At 39.2% G+C, this 23,845-nt stretch overlaps 1 protein-coding gene across 1 annotated transcript in view; it reads right to left on the minus strand.

Moving 5' to 3' along the window:
* Positions 1-23,845, minus strand: part of slc30a6 (solute carrier family 30 member 6) — a 111,034-nt gene that overhangs the window by 68,998 nt on the left and 18,191 nt on the right. The window contains exons 3-4 of the mRNA XM_067988694.1: positions 18,699-18,785; positions 17,139-17,223 (exon numbers count right to left, since the gene is read on the minus strand). Coding sequence (XP_067844795.1) covers positions 17,139-17,223; positions 18,699-18,785 — 172 coding nt within the window. The remainder of the gene's footprint in view (positions 1-17,138; positions 17,224-18,698; positions 18,786-23,845) is intronic.

Raw genomic sequence — 23,845 nt, forward strand, 5'->3', positions numbered from 1 at the left:
TGCAAACTACAGCATTCTGCTGTCATTGCTTCATGAAACACATATCGACCACTCAGTGTCGGATGTCGTAAAATGCTCTGCATTAAAAGAGAATTCTTCAATAAGTAAACTAAAAGCTTTATTGACTGAAAACAAGAATCCACTTGGTATACTCTGAAAAGAAATTTAAGACTTTAAAAGGAAGCTTTGCGTCAATGCGTCCCTGCAAAGCTACCATTAGTGGCTGTGGATTCAGGCTGATAAAGGCAGCCGTCTCCTACCAGTCACTGAGACAATCTTCCCACTTTAGCAAACTCCAGACATCCAGATGGATTGAGCTGTCATAACATTACAGCAGATACTGTCAGCTAAGCTGTACAGATTTCATATCTCATCTGAGATTTCCACTTTGCTGCTTCACAGCACAGTCTGCAAGTTAAGTCTGTTTACTGTGTTCTGCCAGACTGGGTTTGAAGGTTACTGCAGAATATTTAGTACAACTGTACAGAAAAATTTAAAAATGCATTAGTTGCTCTCCCAAGGTAGTGCTCACAAAGTTTATTTTAATTAAATATGTCTCTTGCTGTAATGATCTCTTTGCTTGGGACTCACTCCCCAACTGTTTGCCTCTCAGTCTTTCTTTGTTGTACACACTTTGTATTGCTCTCATACATTTTCTATTGTTATTGTCTCTCTATCCTCATGCCTGCCTCTGAATCTTTGTAACCATTTCTTCCTCTTTTTGTAACTCTCTTTCTCCCCCTCAGTCTTTAAGTCTCATACTCCACATATGTGGCTCATATTAATATATTCTGCATCTTTTACATTTTAAAAGTCCAGGGTATGCAGCAAAATGGCAGCCAACGTGGTGGAAATGGGGAAAAACTGAGTACCAGCAGCTGTTAAAATGTTCATAGGTAAGAGAGAACCTGGAGCTAGGGTCATGCTAAGAGAGAGTGAAGCCAAGTGGGAGTGCCAGCAGGATTGGGCCTATCAACCTGGTGTCTGAGTGTGGGAGTCCAAGGGGGTCATTTTAACCCCCAAGGACGGATGGGTTGGGGGCGGGTGGGAAGGTAAAAATTGAAAAAAAAATGTAAAGCTTGACCCCAGCTTGCCTACTTCTGGTTTTAACGGAGGCAGATCAGGGGGCAAGTGAACAACGCGCTCTCAGGAGGTGGGTCGGTCAGCAAAATCTTTTAAGGAGGCTGTGTGCCTCCATTTTAATACCTTTTATATTTTTAACTCCTGGGGGCCGGGATTCCCAGGCCTTCTGATTCTCGCCACACTAGAGGAGGTGAGAAGGCCCAGGTCAAGAGGTTAGTGCCTTTACTGCACTGCTTGTGGGCCAGGAGGAGCAGGAGCGTTTCCTCCAGGCCTAACAAACTTACCTGCTACAATCCGACACACGCAATCGGTCGACCCACCCCCCCTGTCCGACCCCCAGATGTCTTCACCCATCCCGATCTATCCATGGACCCCCACCCCAATGACTGGCCCGAACCCGATGTCTCCAACCCTCCTCCCCCGATGTCCGGCCCCAACCCCCCACCGATGTCCATCTTACCTGGCATCCGCTCCCCGGTTGCTTTCCCGTCCGACAGGCAGCCAGCCTGTCAATGTGGCTGACTGTCGCACAGGAAACTTGCTGAAAAAATTAAAAAAGTCGTCCTGATGTCAAAATCTCCAGGACGTCCAGGAAACCCATACTTCAGGGTGTCCCATCCCAAAACCCTCCCTCCACGCTCAGAGTTCACACACGCACACTGCACTGTGTAAAATCGGCCTGAATCTAATCTTAGCACAGGCAAACAGGGCAAAATAGCCTTCTCCAGTGCTAAAAATTTCTACGTTTCTATATTTTCATTTAAACAGATGGGTGAGAGGGGTACATTAAGCTAAGACAACAATCTTTTCATATCTGGGACACGAGCTTGAATCCAGCAAAGGCTGATGGAACAAAAACCTCCTTCCTTCTGTTGGCTATAAGAGTGTTAAATATGTTTGGGCAATCTCAACCCAGATCCCACTGGACGTAAACACAATGGGAAACTGCCCACAATCTGACACTAAATTGCAATTTCATAAGAATAGGTTATGTGACAAACATCAACGTCAGACTGAGGTACTATGGGTTGCCCTTCTGAGGATGATGCCAGCCCAAGAATGCTTGATACTGGTTTAGAAAGTACGTTCTATTTCTCAGCACTCACTTTGACTGATAGACAATGCACATACCAGATGTGTTTAACAAGCGTGGTGTTCTAAAAAGACCAGCACAAAAGTAAAACATGTTTCTTTGGCAGACACATATATAGTATTCCCTGGAAGTCTGTTGAAAACAATATTAACATTTCTACTCTCATCCAATCTCATAATACGAGTCAAAAGCAAAATACCGTGGATGCTGGAAATCTGAAAAACAGAAAAGTCGGAAACACTCAGCAAGTCAGGCAGCATCTGTGGAGCAAGAAGCAGAGTTAACGTTTCAGATCGATGACCTTTCATCTTCCAGTTCTGATGAAAGGTCACCGATCTGAAACATTGGGCCGGATCTTGCTGGAGTGGGGCATCTCACGGCGCGTGCTGTTAGACTTTTCTCAGTACCCTTCAGCAGAAAAACCTTTTGCGCCATAATTTGCTGGAGGTGCGAGGGCATCTGGGACCTTAATTAACGACAGGACCAACAGTGTATCACCTTAACCAATGAGGTTTAAGGATTGAGAAAAAAAGAGGAACCATGGCAAAGGAGAGCAAATTAGAGTCAAATCAGGTAGAGAGAGAGAAATAATGAGGGAAAGATAGATTGGATTAAGAGAGTGAAAAAAGACAGAAAGGAAAAGTGAGAAAAAAAATAGAAAAATTTAAAATTTGAAATCTCTGAAAAGAATTTACTACATGCAGGAATGAGACTCAACAGTTCAAATTGTTGTCTTCTGGGCCAGAGAGGTTGATTTTCATTGAATTAACAATTATCATGTCGTTAAAAGGGTACTTAAACTATTAATTACAAGCCCTAACTTTCTGCGGCGAGCTTAATGGGCACTTAATGTGAAAATCCAGCAAGTTCTTAAAAATAACGCGGAGGCTAAGGGTGAGATACCGTTTGTGCGAAAAATGTTTTACTTAATTTTAATAAAGTTCCTGTTACTGAAAAAATCCTATGCTGTTTTGTTGTAAAAACCCTTCATACATTATTAATACAAACGTGTTTTCATTAGCAGACAGCAGTAGGAAAGGTCCAATTTAATTTATTTCATTACAAGTAAGACTATAGCAAATAAGTAATAGCTGGATAGCAGTGATTATGAGAATCTCATCTCTATATTCAGATAGCAAAACGGTCATGTTTCTTTCACAGCTCATGACCTCTGTTCGCAAATAATTCTCAAAAATAACCATACCCTTCCAAAATGAGATTCAAAATTATTGCAAGTTTAGGTTAGACACAAGCTTATAATACAAAACACTTTCTACTACTTCAATAAAGACTTCTGTCAATCACGGGGCACATCTTAGACACAAATTACGTAAATAAAATAATGTAATCTTCTCTCATTTTTGTTTGGTGGTGGTTTGGTGGGGGGGGGGGGGAAGAGGAGGGGGAGGGGAGAAATGAAAAAAAGAGTGGAAAAGACTCAGCACTGATTGTGGCTTGTGCATATGTCACTTCTCACTAATTGAGCCAGAGGTCTCAATGTAGAACTGCAGTAGACACTTTTATGATTGCAGTTTTCACACATGAAAATAATTGATAGCAGCTTTAAGTCACAGTCAAAAATTATCCACTATGAAAGTCTATCAATTGATAATAAATGGGTTGCATGTTAAAAGTTTTAAACAATTAATAAGGTGAGCTTCAATACCTTCAAAAGCATTCAGGCCTGCATCATGACATATAGGATATGTACACAATACAAAAAGGTGAAACAAAATATTGTGGAAATAATTATATAAAGTTAAATGATGGATTAACTCAATTAATTTAAAGGGTAAAGGAAAATATGTTTAAAATATTTGTCTGCCAAAAATCTGTATGATTAATAAGAACCTTGCTGCACTTCAGTAATTCAGTACCACAGATGTTGGAGTAGACTAAAGACATTAAAGTAACTAAATGGCAATTAATGGATGGGAGTGAGGATCCATCAGAACTTAAACTCATATTACAGCCTGGAGGTGAGGTCACTTTCCCAGGAGGATTAATCCCTCACATAAATGATACAACCTCTACTGGGCATTACTGATTTTTGAATGAGGATAAACATTTATATTCTTTTAGAAAGCTTTGTTGTACAATTACCTCCTCCCCCATCTCACAATAGGAACGTATATTAGAAGAGCATCAATGTAAATTTGTCAGTGCATAGGTCCATCATCCAGATACATTCGTAAAATCTGTATGCTTCAAAGTGGCTGGGGGGCAACAGGAGGGAGAGTCAAAAACCCAGCAAGTATGAGCAATGTTCTCAAAAATCCTTCCTCTCCCACCATCAAAAATAAAGTTGATAGTGTTTTCAGAAATTAGTTTTAAAACAACTTAGTTAAAGAGTCAGACCACCAAGGGGTGAAGGAGAGAATCTAATTGGGGAGAATAAAGGTATAGCAGAGTTGTCAAATAACTATCTGCATCAGTTTTTACAAACTATAGTAAAAGTGAGGACATAGGTGTATTAGAGGAAGATATGGAATGATTGATCGAGCTAACTGTATATTAAGAAAAAGGAATTGGTTCTGAAAACATTAGTAGAACGCAAAGAGGATAAGTCACCTGGCTTTGATGGCATGCATCGTTGTCTGTTGAAAAAAGTCAGAGAGGAGACAGCAGATGCTCTGGTCACAATTTTTCAACCCTTAAATATGCATATAGTAATGGGGGACTGGAGAGTAGCCATCTTTTCAAGATGGGAGAGAAAGATAATCCGGGTACAAACCAGTTCTTCAAATGTTGGTTGTGGACAAACTCTTAAAATCCATAAATCGCGATAAAATTAGTGAGGATTTAGAAATGCATAGGTTAAGCAACGAGAACTAGTACAGATTTGTTTGACAAATTTAACAGAGCTTTTTTGAAGAAGTGGATAGATAAAACAAATGCAGTTGATATTGTGTATATGGATTTTAAGGCAACATTCATTAGGGTATCTCACAAAAGGCTTGTTATAAAAATTAAGATGTATGGTATAAGATATGTAGCAGCATCGATAGAAAGTTGGTCAATGGACTGGAAAGAAACAGCTAGGGTAAATGGGTGTCTCAAATTGGAAAAGGGTTAGAACTGGTGTGTGCCAAGGGTCAGTGCTAATCCACTTTTGTTCTCAGTATATATAGTCGATTTGGGTATAGGGAATACACTCAAAGTTAGCTGACAACATAAAATTCAGAGGCTTGGCAAACAATGAGAAAGACTGTAAAAGGCTTCAAGGAAGCAGGTTAGATGACGGAAGTGGCAGATCCAATTTCATATAGATAAGCGTGAAGTCATACATTTTGGGAACAAAAACAAGGAATGGGAGTACTGTATGTGCTTAATGGAAAGACACGGACGGGTGTGGATGAAGAGACACACCTAGGGGCTCAAATACATAATTCCTTTAAAATGTGAGTGCAAGCAGATGAAGCCATAAAAAAGGCCAACATTTTGGGTTTTATAAAAAAGAACATAGAGTACTAGAATAAAGACGTAATGACGAATTTATACAATACACTTGTCAGGCCAGTTATAGAGTACTGTTTGCAGTTCTTGGTGCTGCATTATAGAAAGGATAATTAAGCTATAGACAGTGTACAGTGTAGATTCACTAGGATAATGCCAGGGATAGTAATGAGATGAGACTTCATATACTGGGATTATCTGCAGTGCAGCAGAGAAGGGTAAGAGGAGATTTAATAGAGATTTTAAAATTCTGAAGAGGTTGAAAGATTGAACAGGGAAAAATTATTTCCTCTGGTTGCGGAGTCAATGGCGAGGGGTCATCGATTTAAAATGGTCACTTCCAATATGAAGTGAAAAGTTAGGAGATATTTCTTTATACCAGAGGGAAGGGGAAGAGAAAGAAATATTTTAGTTTGTTTTCTTTGTACAAAAGCTGGTGGAAATCAAATTACATGTTGAATTTTGTATGTACTCCTGTCTTCAGGTCTTCAGGGCTGTGTGGATATTCTTCCAGAACATTGGCTCACTGCCTCAACTCTTCAACAGTCTGACTGGGTTTCAAGTCACCTTAAACATCTCCCTCTCCACAGCAACATTCCTGAGTGATGAAGTGTCAATAGCTGATTGAAACCCAAAGTCAAAGGTTCACAAGTTTGCGTGTTGCAGGTAACTATTCCCAGATCATAAAATAAATGTTCTTTTGTACAAATTCTCTTGGGACCGATGCCTGTGATTAATGGTTTCTGGTTCTGATTTGGGTGCCAATTGTTCTTTTGTACACAACCTCTTCAGACTAACGTTAGTGGTTATCACATTGTTGGTCCTTGGGGTGTTCAAAATTTGGATTTGGATTTCTAAATTCCTGAATTCATTATATCAATTTTCTTTTTGCTTTATGAGTGCACAGCACAGAAACAGGCCATTTGGCCCAACTGGTCCATGCCGATGTTTATGCGCCACACCAGCCTCCTCCCATCCCTCCACTTACATTTTACATATCCCTTCCCCTAGCAACTGAGGGTGGGGCCTTTGCTCTCTGATATTTACTTATGCTCTCATTACACTGTAGGGTTGCCGCTGCTCCTCCAGTACCAAGAGTGCATTCAACAGCAATCGTGCAGTACACACCCTACAGTATAAGCAACGCAACAATCTTGCCTTCAGAAGCAGCAACAAAGTCCTGCAATGGGGTGTTTCTTGCTACTTCTGATCCAATGGTGACACAGTTTAGATCCACCACCTGGGGGTTGGTTGCAGGCAGTCTGATCTGTCAGTCCACCTAGACAAGTCAGCAATATTTTGCAGGTGTTGCTTGCAGGAACCACCCCCCCACCAATATTAGGGCAAGTTCATGGATAGACTGACGAAGAATCAAATATAATTTGGCATTAATTGCATGTGTGTGAGATTCACACAAGTACAAGTACACTAACATTAAATTTGCAATTGCAACTTTAGAGAATCGCATGCGTGTACAGTTCCCTGCTGCTGCCGCATCCCCCCCATCCTGCTACCAATCAGCTGTAGAATAACCAGGTCGTTACCACGAGTCTTCAAAAAGGCTGTAGATGCTGGGTCAATTGAAATTTTCAAGACTGATTTTTATTAGATAAGGGTATCAAGGGATATAGATCAAAGGTGGGTAAATGGAGTTGAGGTACAGATCAGCCATGATTTAACTGAATGACTGAACAGGCTCCAGGAGCTGAATGGCTCTTAGCTCTGTTCCTAAGAGCTGACAGTCCATTAAAATTATAAAAGTTGGTCCAGCAGGAAGGCTAGAAATTGATACTGCACTTGGAATTGGAATTGATCAAGAAGTAAAGTCATTAATTGGTTTCTAACATTAATATTGCATTCGGCAACAGGGTATAAAACTAGCCCACTGATGTTAAATTTGTTTACATCAAGCTACGGCAAGATTTATTTATTTATTTATATATATCAAGCAATGTCAAATCAAGGTGCTCCTTGCCACTAATATACTGGTCAGTCGGTCATTGCATTTAATCTCTGAAGTGACTGCAGTGTTAAATTGAGATTGACCATCACCTCTGGAAGTGAGTTTCACTATGGGAGGTTGTTGTAAGAGTGACCAATGGTGACAAGAAAATGAAGTGTGATACAAGAAAAAAAAATTGTTCCAACATGCCAGTACAATTTGTACTGTCATACAATCTCCCTCCTTTATAAAATCTCCTGAGGGAGGTGAATTAGTACAGGTGAAAATTCCTCTTTTATCCTAAAGACAATTAGGCAAAAAAGGCCACACCTCAAGATATTAATCTAGCATTGTTCAATGCAGCTTGCTGCACTCTACAAATTACATTTCTATAAGGGGAAGACTGGAACTATAACACTTTATGTAGCATTTGATCACCTGTGCCAAACTTCAATTTCTCTCAATGACATTCAACCAACTTTTTTGAAAATGTCCATTTCATTAACTCTCTCTTTAATGAAAGTCTAGTTCACAAATATATTTGGGGGATGGGGGCAGGGAGGAAAAAGAAACCTTGTGTCTATAGTTTTCCCTGAGGCGTGCCAATTTGGTACTAACTGTCTCTAGTCTTGCAATCACAGCTGAAGTTAAATAACATGGTTGTTACATTATCCATGTCTTTCAGCATTCTAAAGACAGGGATCATGTTCCCTCTCAATCTTCTCTTCTCCACTGACAGCAACTCCAATACAATCAGTCTATTCTGATAACTCAGTGCTCCAGTGGTAGCACTTTTTTCTTGGTCAGCAGGTGTTTAACACTAGCAGAAATGCATCACCATGTTTAAGAGTGTCCAAACCAAGCTATTGAGACATCTGACACATGGGGAGAGTTTCTGTTTGCCAATACAAAGTGTACACTTTCTCCCCAGAGGTCCATACTCCACTTACTCAAATCCAGACAGCTTCGGCGCAGGTAGGCAGAAACATGGTTTACGGACCCCAAGTGTGCAAAGGGACACTGCTGGAAGTTAATCAGCTAAAACCCTGTTGCTTTCCAGTACAGAGCGCTGGTGAGCTTTCTGCTGCTTGTCCTGATTGGGCCACCTACCCATTAGGCACTGGCTTGCAAGGTTATCAGGAGCAGAGTGGGAAGATCCCAGCCTCCAAAGACAGGTCTACTCTTCGAGAGTCCATTAATGATCCAGGCTGCCTGGCCAGTCTTCAACAGTACCTTGGGGTACTGTGCACATGCTTACTTCAGGTTCCAAATTACTGCGCCTGCATGCTCACTTGGTTCTGAACTTCCATCGATGAGCCTGTCATCTTGTAGCCACCTTGACGCTAAAGAGACCTCCATAACTTACTCCCCTCCCACGCCACACCCCACCCAGGACATAGTCATCATCTAGTCATTAGACAACTGACAAGTTAGAGTTTGAGCCTTCACTAGGTGGATAGCAGGTGTCAGAAGATCCTCACAAGTGGCATGGTGAGCAGCACAACTCTGCATAAAATCTGTCAGAGCAATGCCACCATCCCCTGACCACAGTGTGGATACACACAATACGCCACTGAACAATGGTTTCACAAGTTTGAAGTGCGGAGCTTCAGCAGTAGTTGCTTGTCGCTCTGCAACTCAATAATGCTAGGCACCAAGCAGTGGGTATTAGTAATAGTCGGAGTAGAAAACGACCTCCTCTATTCTAAAACTATCTGTGGAGACAGAATGATGCCTCTTAGGACTATCCACTGTATGGCAACAGTAGGAAGCTATGCCAAATTCATTCATTTGTTTTGTTCATGAAACACCTAATCATCATTCATGCAGAGTGTTTAGTTAATTACCTAATTAAACTTATTACTTTTGTTTGAAGTATGTTCATCTGTTGATCCTGAAGTAGTTGGAGTATCTCTAAAAGAAGAACCATCAGCTTTTATAAACTAGCAGCTTTCCATTAGAACTTATAGGGAATAAACACATATCTGAGCCTATGCTCCCTTTAATAGGCCATTAATTGAGTACACGACAGCATACCAAATTTTATGCTAAATGTTTTTTTTTAATATACCATCTCTCAATTCTCTTCTCCCACCAAGCTACACTATTCCTCAGGCAGCAAGTTGAGAAGCAACCTACTTAGGCACTCATCAATTATGATGACTAAGGGCGTCTGATCGGTATTTCATTACCACTAATTATATTGATTTGGTGATTCTTTACAATCTTCTGTCAATTTGTATTTTTAAGATCAAGACAAAAAAATGTATTTAAGTCTTAGCATTCCATACCACAGATTTTATTGCATGTGAAGCATGGGACAAAAACAGTCAAGATTCAGTACAGAACAGACATTGTTGTAGGTACTCTGAAAAGGAAACTAAGCAGAGTAGACTGCTAGCTGAAGGAGAGCACAACTCTAGCAACAAATATTGTGAATATTAGGTACTTATCCCCATTTTTGTGTTTTTCATTGTGACTTTCTATTTAAATTTTTTTTAAAAAATCCTTTAAAGGACTATTAGGTGGAATCCCATTATGACTAACACACCTGCGACATCTCTGGGGGTTTAGTACTTAATATTCACAGTTCTTATCCCTAGAGTTTTCTACTGTTTTATTTTTTAATGCATCTTCCCACTAACATTATGGTATGATAGTAACTCAGTTACTTGTTTATTAGACTAGATTTGGTTTTCGTGAACCAAACAGGCAGAAAATAAAACACACGTTGTTAAAAAAAAATGATCAAAGTCCAATTCATAAAATATGTATTTCAACAATGTAATCTAATTTGTAATGTTTCCATACTTGGGTAGCATAAAAGATTTATTATTTTTATAATAATAACTTCATTGACTCCTTCCTCCCCAAATCCCACGGTCCATTTATTATTATCTCTCCCCTCCCTCTAGGTCTCTCTAGGCCATGCAGCACACTCTACACTAGAACGCAGGCTCCCGGAAAGCCACTTTTAAAAAAATAAATTGAGAAACCTAAGTGAAGGATCAATATTGTAGAATGGATGGAAGGGTGAGGGAGGCAAGGAATTCCACAGTGTTGCACTCCTGGGAACGAATACATTAGATTGGGAGATGGTATAATGAATGATTTCAAAACAGTGAGGGAGCAGGGAGAGCACGAGTCAGTGTGTAAGATGGCATATTTAAAGCTTAGGAAATGCACTATATGACATAGGGGAGGAGCATGATCATCTGGGGTGACCCATGCCCTCCAATGTTTCTTCTTTCCAGTGGGATAGCTCCTGGCCTATAAACTACCCCCTGCTGTGATGCACGGCAAAATCAAAACTTAGCATGTGGAGGAAAAGTCTATATTTGGGGAGGGTTGCGTGGGATACCAGTTCAGGCCGCATATGGATATATTTTTGCAATAGTTTATTATAAACTGGCCTTTTATTTTTAAAAGCTTAGTAGGATGGCACACATGTAGTAAATCCTTTTTTAAAATGTTAATAGTGTATTGTAATATGCTAGACAAAAACTTTGTAAGTTCAACCATTTAACCTCTACATAAAATTATAATAAAACAGTATTGAAATGTTGAGCAATTTACAATATAACCATTTCTTCTCCCCCAGTAATAAACTCATTTCAGAAATCTCCAGTGATTTCACTAAGTTTTCAAATAGGCAATGATATAAGACAGACAGGAGCTAGTGCATAGCACACAGAGGATGCTATTTTATCAGAACCACTCTTAAAAAAAATAAATAGCTGACCCAAATAGCTTAATTTCTGTTTCCTACTTCCAATAAAAATGCTTGTATCTCCATCAAGATTTCTAAATAAATCCCATTTCACAAGTCATTAAAAAGGTGAAATAAATACACGTGATGTGGAGATGCCGGTGATGGACTGGGGTTGACAAATGTAAAGAATCTTACAACACCAGGTTATAGTCCAACAATTTGATTTTCAAATAAAATTGTTGGACTATAACCTGGTGTTGTAAGATTCTTTACATAAATAAATACACCATCATGGTTAAATCAATTACATTTGATTGACATCCCAAGGGAATGAGGAAAGAGCAAAATCAGCCTCCTTACAATTTAACTGATAAATAACAAATCTAATTTTACTGACTGATTAATGCGCTATTGATAACGTGTGTCAGTTCCAGGCAAGTGATATGTCCGCTGTCAGTGGCAAGCAACAATTTAAAGGATGCGAATCCGCATGTCCAACATGCGGACTTTTTGTGCAGAGGTTGCTGGTTTCCACTCGAGCTTCCCCTGACATCAATATAAAAGTGTGCTTGAGAAATAAAAAAGACTTGCATTTATATAGCGCCTTTCATGACCTCAGGATGTCCCAAAGCACTTTATAGCCAATGAAGTACTTTTGAAGTGTGGTCACTGTTGTAATGTAGGAAATGCTTGTAAGACACAAGCGTTTGATTTAATTGCCAGTCTTGCCTTTTTTTTATAAAACAAATATTTGTAGCTCTAAATAAAAGACATTGTATTCAGAATAAACAAATGCTCTAATTTGGGTGACTTTTCTGTGCGCTCTAAATGAGGTAGGGACACGATAGCTTGGAATGAATGTTGTGAATTGCAACTATAAATTAATACTTCTCAATTAAAGATGTACCAATGATAAGATGACTATTAGCACTGCCACACGCTGCTGTTATACAGGGAGCGATAATTTCCAGACTGTACTTTTTCATTTAGTAGAAACCTACATTTAAAGACTTCAATTCAATGTATATTTGTTTGAAGATGGCAGGCAGTCCAAAAAAAATCGTACTGGCAATCTGTTAATACTCTACTGGTAAAAATGGTGTTGACAAATGAAAATGCTTTTACTAGTCAAGTGTACAAGCACTCCAACTAACTTGAAAATTGATAATCTGTGACCAAAAACATAATGCATGTAAAATTTGATCTCTAAATAATAGATGCTGGTTAAGTGCTTTGGAATAGATCTCCTTCATTATAGCTCTATCTAGGATGCAATGTTGTCAATGACTGTAAAGAAAATATAGGATAATAGATAGCTTGGCAGCAAGTTCAAATTGAGCAGTTCAGCTGATGTCAAACTAGGAGAGGCAAGTCAAAGTGATTTTGAATAGCAGAATTCATATCAATTTAGTACCAGCAATACTCATTCTTCCTTGCATACAATTTTTGATTTAAAAAAAAATTTAAGTAGAAGCAGATAAAAAGATTATGGTGATGCAAGAGATGATGGACTATGCTGCTACTTAACATTAGCTCAAACATCACTATGTAGAACTGAGGGAGTTTTGCAACTGCTGATTACAAGGAATCACTGTACACTATAACCAGATACTTTTCCTGTTTAGTTCTGTACTCTGCTAGAATGTGCTACTGCTGTTCATCGTTCTCATCCATGATTAATAGTCACCTAAATGTTAATATAACTACTATGAAAGATGCATAATCACCTAAATGTTAATATGACTACTATAAAAGATGCATTTAAAAATACTACAAAAAAATGTTTAATTTTTTATTCATTCTTGGGATTTGGGCATTGCTGGCAAGGTCGGCATTTATTGCCCATTTCTAATTGCCCTTGAGTAGCTTGCTAGGCCACTTCAGCGGGCAGTTAAGAGTCAGCTGCGTTGGTGTGGGATTGGAGTCACATATAGGCTAGACCGGGTAAGGAAAGCAGGTTTCTTTCCCTAAAGGACTTTGGTGAACTAGTTAGGTTTTTATAAAAATCCAACAGATTCATAGTCACTTTTACTGGTACGAGCTTTTTATTTTATTAAACGGAAATCAAATTCTTAAACTGCTATGGTGGGATTTGAACTCACAATTATTAGTCCAGGCCTCTGGATTACTAGTCTAGTAACATAACTATTACACTACCATATGTAAAATGTTGGATGGCCAGGTGGTGAAGGATAGAACGCTGGAGCCCGGTCTTCAGTTGCTTCCAAGCCTTTATTCACAGAGCTCACCCTTACACATTGTGCACCCCCTAGACATGCTCCCTCCTATAAATGGATACAAGAGAGTCTCCAATTGATACGCACCACCTGAATACAATTAACACTAATTGATATAAAGTACATGGATACAATTAACATTGTACCCTGGATAAAGGGTAGAAATTAATATTTAAATTTGGTGTACTTCATCTTTGGACAGTTCAATCCTATTTAGCATACAATGAATCTTACACAAGACAGAACTAAATAGTGATAAGTGCATATATTAGCAAATTGTAAACAATTTTACAACACCAAGTTATAGTCCAACAAATTTATTTTAAATTCCATAAGCTTTCGGAGGCTTCCTCCTTCCTCAGGTGAACGGTGTGGAAATGAAATTTTCGAATCCTTCGCATTTGAAAATCACAGAACAATGCCTGGTGATTACTGCCCGTTGCCAAGGCAATCACAGTGAGCAGACAGAAAGGTGTCACCTAAAAGGCCACCGAATATACAAACCCCCCAAAAAAAGAGAGAGAGAAGGAAGACAGTCAATGACCCGTTATATTAAAAACAGATAACATTTGTTCGCTAGTGGGGTTACGTGTAGTGTGACATGAACCCAAAATCCCGGTTGAGGCCGTCCTCATGGGTGTGGAACTTGGCTATCAATTTCTGCTCGACGATTTTGCGTTGTCGTGTGTCTCGAAGGCCGCCTTGGAGTATGCTTACCCGAAGGTCGGTGGCTGAATGTCCATGACTGCTGAAGTGTTCCCCGACAGGGAGAGAACCCTCCTGTTTGGCGATTGTTGCGCGGTGTCCGTTCATCCGTTGTCGCAGCGTCTGCATGGTCTCGCCAATGTACCATGCTCTGGGGCATCCTTTCCTGCAACGTATGAGGTAGACAACGTTGGCCGAGTCACAGGAGTATGAACCGTGCACCTGGTGGGTGGTGTCCTCTCGTGTGATGGTGGTATCTGTGTCGATGATCTGGCATGTCTTGCAGAGGTTACCGTGGCAGGGTTGTGTGGTGTCGTGGACGCTGTTCTCCTGAAAGCTGGGTAATTTGCTGCGAACAATGCCTGGTAATCACCAGGCATTGTTCTGTGATTTTCAAATGCGAAGGATTCGAAAATCTCATTTCCACACCGTTCACCTGAGGAAGGAGGAAGCCTCCGAAAGCTTGTGGAATTTTAATTAAATTTGTTGGACTATAACTTGGTGTTGTACAATTGTTTACAATTGTCAACCCCAGTCCATCACCGGCATCTCCACATCATATATTAGCAAAGGAAGGCTCTTCATTAACTACTAAATACTACAGATGAGAATCAAACTATTGTGCAAAGGACCAGTTCCCACTTTTCTTCCAGCCCAAAATTAGTTAACTCTTGGTTGGGAAGGTGAGAGGAAGGGAGGGGACAGCAAAATATTGCATCATTTTTCAGAATACAACTGAGGAAAAAAGAAACAGGAGAAAAACACACACCTGCAGATCTGGCATTGCATGCTTCATATTAGATGTAGGTTGAAAAAAATCTAACAGGTTTCCTTTGTCGAGATCATCTTTCTCTTGTTAAATTCCTTTCCCTTGCTCTATAATCTTACCTCACCAAATGTTAAGTGAGGGGTTGCAAAATCCAAGGCTGACTCAACATTCTTGAATTAACAGAAGCCCTTTCATGGGCAGCTATTCACTTCTCAAAATGTCAAGTCAAGAGTATGCAATACCACAGATTCATGCAATACTACCATTCAGAAGTGGAAATGCAGAATTATATTTCAATGTCACTTGGACTTCTGGAAAATGACAATATTTTAGCTGCCATTTTCCTTTATTATTCAGAATATAGTTGTCAATGGTGAACAACTTAGATAAGCTATTTTTTCCCCATATAGAGCAATTTACATTCTCTACTGTGTATAATATCCTGGTTAAAATCAATTCAACAAGGTCAAATCCTGCTAAATAAATAAAAAGTTTACTCAATAACTTTAGTTATTTAAGGTCAAATTCTCTCAAGCCACAACAACTAATCAAATCATTTTGTGACAGCTCCTGAGAGATGAAAATCTACTACGTAGTGAAACAGTCTTCTTTAAACTTATCACAAACAAATAGATCTGCATTAAAACTTTTGGTGGTTAAAACTCCTCCATTGGCTCAGGGGGAGTAAATGTATTTTCTCTCCCCTCCCAACCCTCCCGTCCTTGTGAAAAAAAAATGCAATATCTTTGTTTGTCTAGGTTTGGCTTGGTGGCTACCACTTCAAGAAACAATCATAATACATACATGTCTGGAGTTTCCTTCTTGGGCGCAATTGGAAGTTATACCTGAAATTCCACTCGAAGTTGTGCCCATTTTCCTGATGTACAGTCCCTCCCAATCTCATTAGAATATGCCCAAACTTGATATGGGCGTAAATGGGGATAAATCAATGTAAATAATTGGGGCCCAAGGAAATACCAAACCCACAACAGTACAATTCTTCCTCGAGTCTTAAAATTAAAAGTTTCAACTCATTTAACCATCATTCATGCACGTTAGCCACAGCATTTTTAAGAACCTGCAATCGGAGTAGCTTTTACTTTGCCATAAAAACGCATTCAAAGAAACAGATAATACAGAACACATCTCAGCAAGGATAAAGTTTTTTAAAAACTGAAAAATTGTAATGAAAAGACCAGAAAAATGACTGTTTCCTGCTGTGCCTGAAAATCTGGACACAACGTTGAGACCCTCCCAAACATGCGCAATTGGAGGCTACAAGCATTGGAGAGTCAGGGGCGTGTCTAGTTTTATGGGTGGAGATTCGTGTTCGGTCAGAAGGTTTGGTGGACGTATGTAAAATATCGACGAGATTTGTGCACGTTGTAGTTATGCTACTCACTTACGCTCGAAATGCCGTGATCTTTTAAACTACATAATTGGTTTGTGCCCAGAATACAAGCGTGTTATAATGGAAATGCTTATGTAAACCTGCCACACTGTAATTATACCTTCCCACCAGTGTGGTGCTGTTGTCTCACATTTGCATCTCCCAGATTCTCAGCCTGTACTATAGAGAAACTCTTATACTTCAACCAATTCCACTTCTATGCTTCCCAAATTGCCACAAGTTACTGAAACCTTACCTTACTAAAGCTAGTGAAGATGCTCTCGAAGGCTAAGGGAGTTCAGATTAACTCATAAGAGTGATCTTAGATACAAGAGCAAAAAGTCTAGAGTAAGAAGGGTAGAAAAGACCTAAAAACGTAACATTGGTATTGCACCATACAGATCTGGATGAACCTATATTCAATCCTCAGTCTGTTTTGAGTCGCTGTGCTCAGTCAAGTGTGGCAATGGGTTACTAAAATTAGACTAGCCTCTCCGAGCTAGGGAAGGAAAAAAAAAAATCAGCTTTCTTCTCCTGAATGCTATCTAATGACACTTGCAGAATACTCCATGCGTGTTTGAACAGTTTTAACGAGCTTGGATGATATAGGCAACCTCACCCTAGTTGAAAAATAAGCTCACACATGAAGAAGATTGAGCAATTGGGCGAGATGCACGCACAAGATACACATACACATTTCTATTTTCCAAATCAACTGCAAAATCAGTGAATACAGAAAACTATTACCCACCCATACTATTTGTAGAACTGCACCACATCAGTAGAAAGCCAGTGCAAATCAAGTTCAACAATCCAAACAGCAAGATCTTCCAGGACTGTGGAGCAGAAACAATGTGTTAACAGCATTGAAACATTCATTGCAACATCTTGCATTCATTTTGCTCCTTCTGTCATTTTTAATTGACAAATATATTTGCACCGCTGTGCCGCTCAATAAAAATGTGGGCTGAAACAGTTGATGAATTAACATGCTGTTCAGACAACCAGCATGAGGATGGTGTGCTATATCGCATACGCTGGATATGGCTGAGCAGAGCCTGATTTACAATAAAGCAAGCACAAATGCGTTTTCTGAATTTTTCAGCTTAATTAGCTAGACAACTGATGTGCATGTTGGCTGAAAGCATAGATGTTTGTTTATCATAACGCTCCGCGTCTGCGCATACTGGAAATACATTTAACTAAGAAAGTTGGGGGAGCGAGTTAAAGGGGGAGGAAGTAATTTGCTCTACTTGAATTCTCTCTCCTGCTAGTCAATTGCTGAGGACAACTGGCAGCAGCGCAAATCATCTCATGCTCTTGATTTGAAATACATCATCAATCAAATTAATCTGTACAATACAATTTGAAAACCAGGGCAGCAGACACCAAGTTAACAAAAAGAAACAGAATTCCAGGGGTTGGTTCCATTGTTGTGCTGACATGCTGCGCTATGGAGCGGTAGGACATGGATTCATGCCTGCAATTCTCCACCGAGCAACTTCACTAGTTCAAGCCATGCAGTCAGACAGAAGCGCCAAGTGGAGCCTAAGAATTTGTCGATGGGGAAAGAACAGAAAGCGAGGCAGATGAGTCATCTGAGGCCATTTTCACACATCTCAGCGCTCAGTAACAGCACAGCATTGGCGGTCTTAATGGCAAATAAACAGCAGAAATACATTGTGCATGACAAAAAGCAAGAGGACAATTCTCAGTTTGAGTTTAGGTCAAATTTTCATCGCCAGCAGTAGGTGAGAGACAGGTGGGTCCAAAGCTGCAAATGATGCATTCTCTTTTTGCTATTTCTCAATAATTACAACACACCATAAAGGGAATTGCTATGCAATGCAAATATTGTTAATTATGTTTCAATAAACCTTCAGTGATCCATCATTAATATATGCAAAACCCTATGTGATCATTCAAGAATTAAATGTCTTCTTCAACCCTGTAAAAACAGCAAGAAAATTTTGGAACCTTCAAACACTATGAAAATGTAAACTTAAAATTTTAAACCTAAAATATAAAGCTAGTAAATTAAAGACAATATCCAAAACCTAATCTTGGAATCTAGATAATGTTTACATTACTAGACTGTGACATTACCAGAATGCCTCAATTAGGTTACAACCTCATTCCAAATTATCCATTAACCTATATACATCTCTTACAAACAAAAAGTTATCTCTTTTTGACTGACATTTGATTAGGAAAAAAATTCCATGCAACCTCTGTAATTACACAAGAGATAAACATTTTTAAATCAACATGACTAGCTTGCTTGTAGATGCAAGGTTTGTATAGCACTTACCCGCCTGTCAGCTGCCACCAGCAGAAACTCTTGTGTAAACTTTCCACCTAGAGATCTGTGAGTCTTGCGGAACGGATGAATGGTTCCCTTTAAAGAAAAGGAGGAAAACTAAAATTCAATTTTAAGCTTTAAGGGTTTAGCCATATTTCAGCACTATTTCATAACATGACTTCAGCACATAATCTAGGCTGACACTTCACTGCAGTACTAAGGGAGTGCTGCATTGTCAGAGGTACTGCCTTTCAGACATGATGTTAAACGGAGGCTCATCTACTTTTGGTGGACCAAAAGATCCCATGGCATTACTCAATGAGCAAGGAGTCCTGACCAGCATTCCTTCCTCAACCAATAGCAACAAAAACAGATTAACCAATCCAATATTATATATGTGAACTTCTCTGACATGTACTAATGAACCTCATCATCTCAAACTGAAAAACAATGTTAATTACTTTGTCTGGTAACCCAGCTATTAAGTCTACTTGCATCCCAGATGGATGTTATCTCCTTGTCCTAACCATATCAAAAATATATTGTAACAAGGCAAAATTCTGTCCCGAACCAACTAGGCAGAAATCTCAATGTGACAATGTCCCGTACATAAATTTTCTTAACACAAGTCACTGATGTAATCTTGCTGGTGATTTACTAACTAGATAAAATGTCTTGCAGATGAAACGATCTCTTAACTATAGCAAGAAAGTGCTTTTGGAAGTCAGAAGCTGAACTTTGAAATGGTAGATCTCTCCAGCTACCCATACTGGAAGCTCAAATGTTGAATTCAAATAAAGACATGCAACTTCTGGGTTTTCAGGAAAACTTCAGTACTAAAGATATAGCTCAATCCAGGTTTAGGAAAGCTGGAATACACCGCACCAAGATGCAACAAGGAGCAAAGAAATATAATGCTGCAAAATTATGTTTGCTACTTCTAGCTCACCATCAACATACATTGAAAACACGAAATGCCTTTAAGCAAATGAACATCGACAAAACTGAATTACAGCTGTCTATTTGTTAACAATGAAAAACACTTTCCCATTCTCTGGCTAATCAGAGGAAGTGGTCAAGCCTTAAGATGAACAACTTCGTCTCATGTGACCACAATATTGGGGGGCGGAGGGGGGGGGGGAAAAGAAAGAGATATTTAAAAAAAATATGAATAGAAAATTCGAATGCACACTTTAAACCAGAATCCAAGATTTTCCAGATTACAAATTGCATGTTCACTTATCAATGAAAACCTACACCATCTGGAGAGATTACTAGGAGGCATGATAAATCATGGTCATTAACTGAAACATTATCCTGCTAATACAGAACACTGTATCCATTAAAGTCGAAAAGTTATGAAGTCCACCGTACAACATGAGCAAGCAGGATTCCATGCACTCAATACCGGTAATGGAGATTTTTCAGTGACATTTCAATTTGCCATACTTAGAGTAGCTCTTTTGTTGTCAATTTACATCTCTTTTCACTCTAGCAGAGGCCGACACAAATTACTGGGTTTTACAGCATATAGGAGATGCATTTTTTTGACTGCTATTGTAAAGGGGTACATTTTACACTTCATTTGTCACTGAAGAGGGGAGCTGCTCCATTATTAACTCAAGTACAGAAAGACCTATGCAGCCTTCAAATTACACAAGACTTATTGCAATATATTTAAATGTATTTTAAATTACATTATCATATTTACACATTTTGCGCTAAGCGAAATCACAAAATACAATAACCAGCACAAATCAGTTAGGATATAGGGGGGAAAAAAAAGTTGAGAACAGATTTTAATGCATTGGTTGGGTGGATTTTTTCTGAGTAGCAGACAGTGGTAATCCTGTAAATACTAATTTTAATTCATGTTGTTAGAAAGGACAAAATTGGCAATCAATATCAAGGGGCATTCTTATAGTACAGTATCTGTTTAGAGTGATGCAAAGCCAGCAGACCAGTTATGTTGCAAACAGAACTCTGCTCACTGACATCCGAACTCTGGTTAATTTTTTAATGTTAAGAGCTGACAGGACTCTCGGCTACAATAAAAAAAGATTAAAAATTACATTTATAAAGTTCCCAAGACGTCCGATACTGCAGCTGGTGCAATGGCTCTTTGAGGTGGTCTCATTTAATTTGGATGACTTGAGTTGAACTACAGTCTGCATCACTGCAAAGCTGAGACAGCTTTGCAATGACACAAAATGTGTAGTATAACTGGCTAAGTTTCTAATGATGGATTAGTAGAATTAGAGGGATGTATGAGCCCAAAGAGCATTACTTAAGATATCATAATCTTATTCTATTCTTAAACTAGACATCAGAAGTACTGCAAGTCTACAAAGTGTTGCTGCATTTAATTTATTCACACTTTCCTCAGACAAATTTAACTACTTTACTTTCATTTATTCCCGTTCCAATCAATCTTAGCATTCACTTCTCTTCTATTAAAGGGCTCCTCACACCATGCACCATTCCTCAAAGTGGGCAGATAACCTGCCACTGTCATGTGCATGCAAAAGATTCATAGATTCATGTATTGGTTCATTATCTGATTACCTCACCTCAAGTACAGAAATGCCATACACTTAACACCTTCCCCCACAGATTAGTAGAGTTCAGAAATTCACCCAAGCACCGTGCCACTATCTTTATTTAAACAGAGTCCCACTCAATTGCCCAACTGCAGATACTCCCAACTTAAAGGCCACCTGTTCACTGTCCCAAGTGTCCATTATAGACAGATTTCACTGTAGTATTGTCATTTTTTTTAAGTAACATGCTGCGTATTATAGTGTTAGATCACACTGTTCTGGTTGGGTAGATAACAAGTTACGGTCAATTGTTTCCTCAGGGTGAACGATGAAGTAAAGATACTAAAAACACGTAGCAAGATCCACTCACTTTAAGATAGTCTCACAACATTGCAGCAAAATTTACTTTTGGGGGGGGAAGGAAGAAACATGGTGCAGTCAGTGATGGGGAGACGTTAACCTGAATGAAAGTCTGCTTCATTTCCATATGGCCAGGGAAGATGCGTGCCTTAGAAAGGTAAGGAAAGATCCGGTAAAGAGTAGAAACTTAAAAATAAGAAATTCAATGACTTTTCAACACATTTAGCTATAAACTGTTAGTTCCCAGTTTGATTCTGAACAGTCCAGCTCACTTCAGTGAAATATATAGTAAATGCACCCACAGAATTATGCCTACACCTGCTGACAAGATAAATCAATTTTTCCTTTTCATTTTTAATCAATTTAATACTTAATGAATTAAAGTATTCCCACATTTGCAGCACAAGACATGAATCAGATCAGTCTTTCAACATATACAAATCTAATTTTGAAACAGAATTCTTTCGCCTGGTATCTTTGAAGGTGACATGAGGCGTATTATGCACTGGTTACATTTCATAGTAAATCTGTGGTTGGAATATTTGTTTCTGGAGAATGTTTTCAGTTTACAAAGCAGACCTTGAATAAATGCACTGCTCTCAACTGTATCAATCTGCTACAAAGAACTGTAATGGTTCAAGAAGAAGGCCCACCACCTTCTCAAGGGCAAACAGGGATGGGCAATAAATGCTGGCCTTGCAGATGACACTCACGTACCAAGAATAAATATAATTAACATTTCCATCCCTTGTATTAAACTAGTGAATCTACACTGTATGCTCCTAATGGCTTTCATGTCCTTTTTATAATGGGGCATCCACAGTTACATAGGTACACAGAAAGATAGGAACAGGAGTAGGCCATTCACCCCCTGGAGCCTGTTCTGCTATTAGATCATGGCTGAGCTCTACCTCAACTCCTTTGATCCATTTCCCTTGATATCCTAATACAGATCCATTGATCTCAGTCTTGAAAATTCCAATTGACCCAGCATCAGTAACCTTTTGGGGGAAGAGAATTCCAAATTTTCACTACCCTTTGTAGAAAATAGTGCTCCCTGATTTTACTCCTGAATGGCCTGGCTCTAATTTTAAGACTGTGCCCCACTGTTCTGGATTCCCCCTCCAGAGGAAATAGCTTCTCTGTATTTACTCTATCAAATCCTTTTATCATTTTAAATACTTCAATTAGATCATCCCTTAACCTTCTAAAATCAAGGGAATGCAAGCAAAGTTTATCCAACCGGTCTTCATATTTTCACCCATTAAACCCTGGTATCATTCTGGTGAATCTGCACTGTAACCCCTCCAATATATCCTTCCTGAGTGCATTGCATACAGTACTATAACTGTGACATAACCATTGCCTTGCACAAGTTTATCATAACCTCTATGCTCTATACTTGTATTTATAAAACTGCTGCACTGTCTTGTCTTTAAATCACAAATAGCTCTCTTTAGGTTTCACTTAAACAAGAACAGGACGTGGGCTCGTTAATTTATTGATGGCTAAACAAAACATTTTAAACAATCTGGATTCAGCTCCCTCATGGCAGACTGGATAGGAATATGGGTGAATGTGCTACTGAGCCCTACAGGCCAGGAAGTCCCATGGTTGCATCTCTTGTCTGTACTGACTTAGGATGTTAGCCAGAGTTCAAGTTTCTGATCTCTATCCAGTGAGTTTTGCAGAGGAGGTAGAATGAGGACAGGATCAGGCTCGGCAGTGATGACCCACATGGTCAAATAACCCACCAACATTGTGTCAGTTAACGCCTGATCAATAGCCACTTGTGCAAAAATATCAGAGGGCATCTAGCCCTGCCAAAATCCATGGAACAGTTTCCTAGATTTGAATTCCATATTGGCTTCTTATAAAGTTAATTTCAGTAATTCTTGCAGCAAAGCTCACAGAATAAGGAAGGTAACAATGTAAGCATCCATAAGATTGTACTCAGTGGAGTTTACTAGATGGTTAGGGTGAAACAGTTTTAAGTTGACATTTATGTCCGCATGGTTAACCAGTGAAGAGATGCATATAAGTCGGCAGGTGGATGCCATGTAATTTAGTACAAACTAGCAGAGAATAACTGCAATTGACACCTACTGTCAGCTTTTCAGAACACTGTCTAGAGCATGTCCAAAGGATGGGTGTCCCTACAATACAAAAAAAATCCCTGCTACAAAACTAGGTCTGGGACACAATGTCCTCACTACAATGTAAGCAATTCATAAAAGTCTGCAGTCTCTGGACGTG

Source organism: Heptranchias perlo, chromosome 8, assembly GCF_035084215.1.
Source record: "Heptranchias perlo isolate sHepPer1 chromosome 8, sHepPer1.hap1, whole genome shotgun sequence".
Classification (NCBI taxonomy): domain Eukaryota; kingdom Metazoa; phylum Chordata; class Chondrichthyes; order Hexanchiformes; family Hexanchidae; genus Heptranchias; species Heptranchias perlo.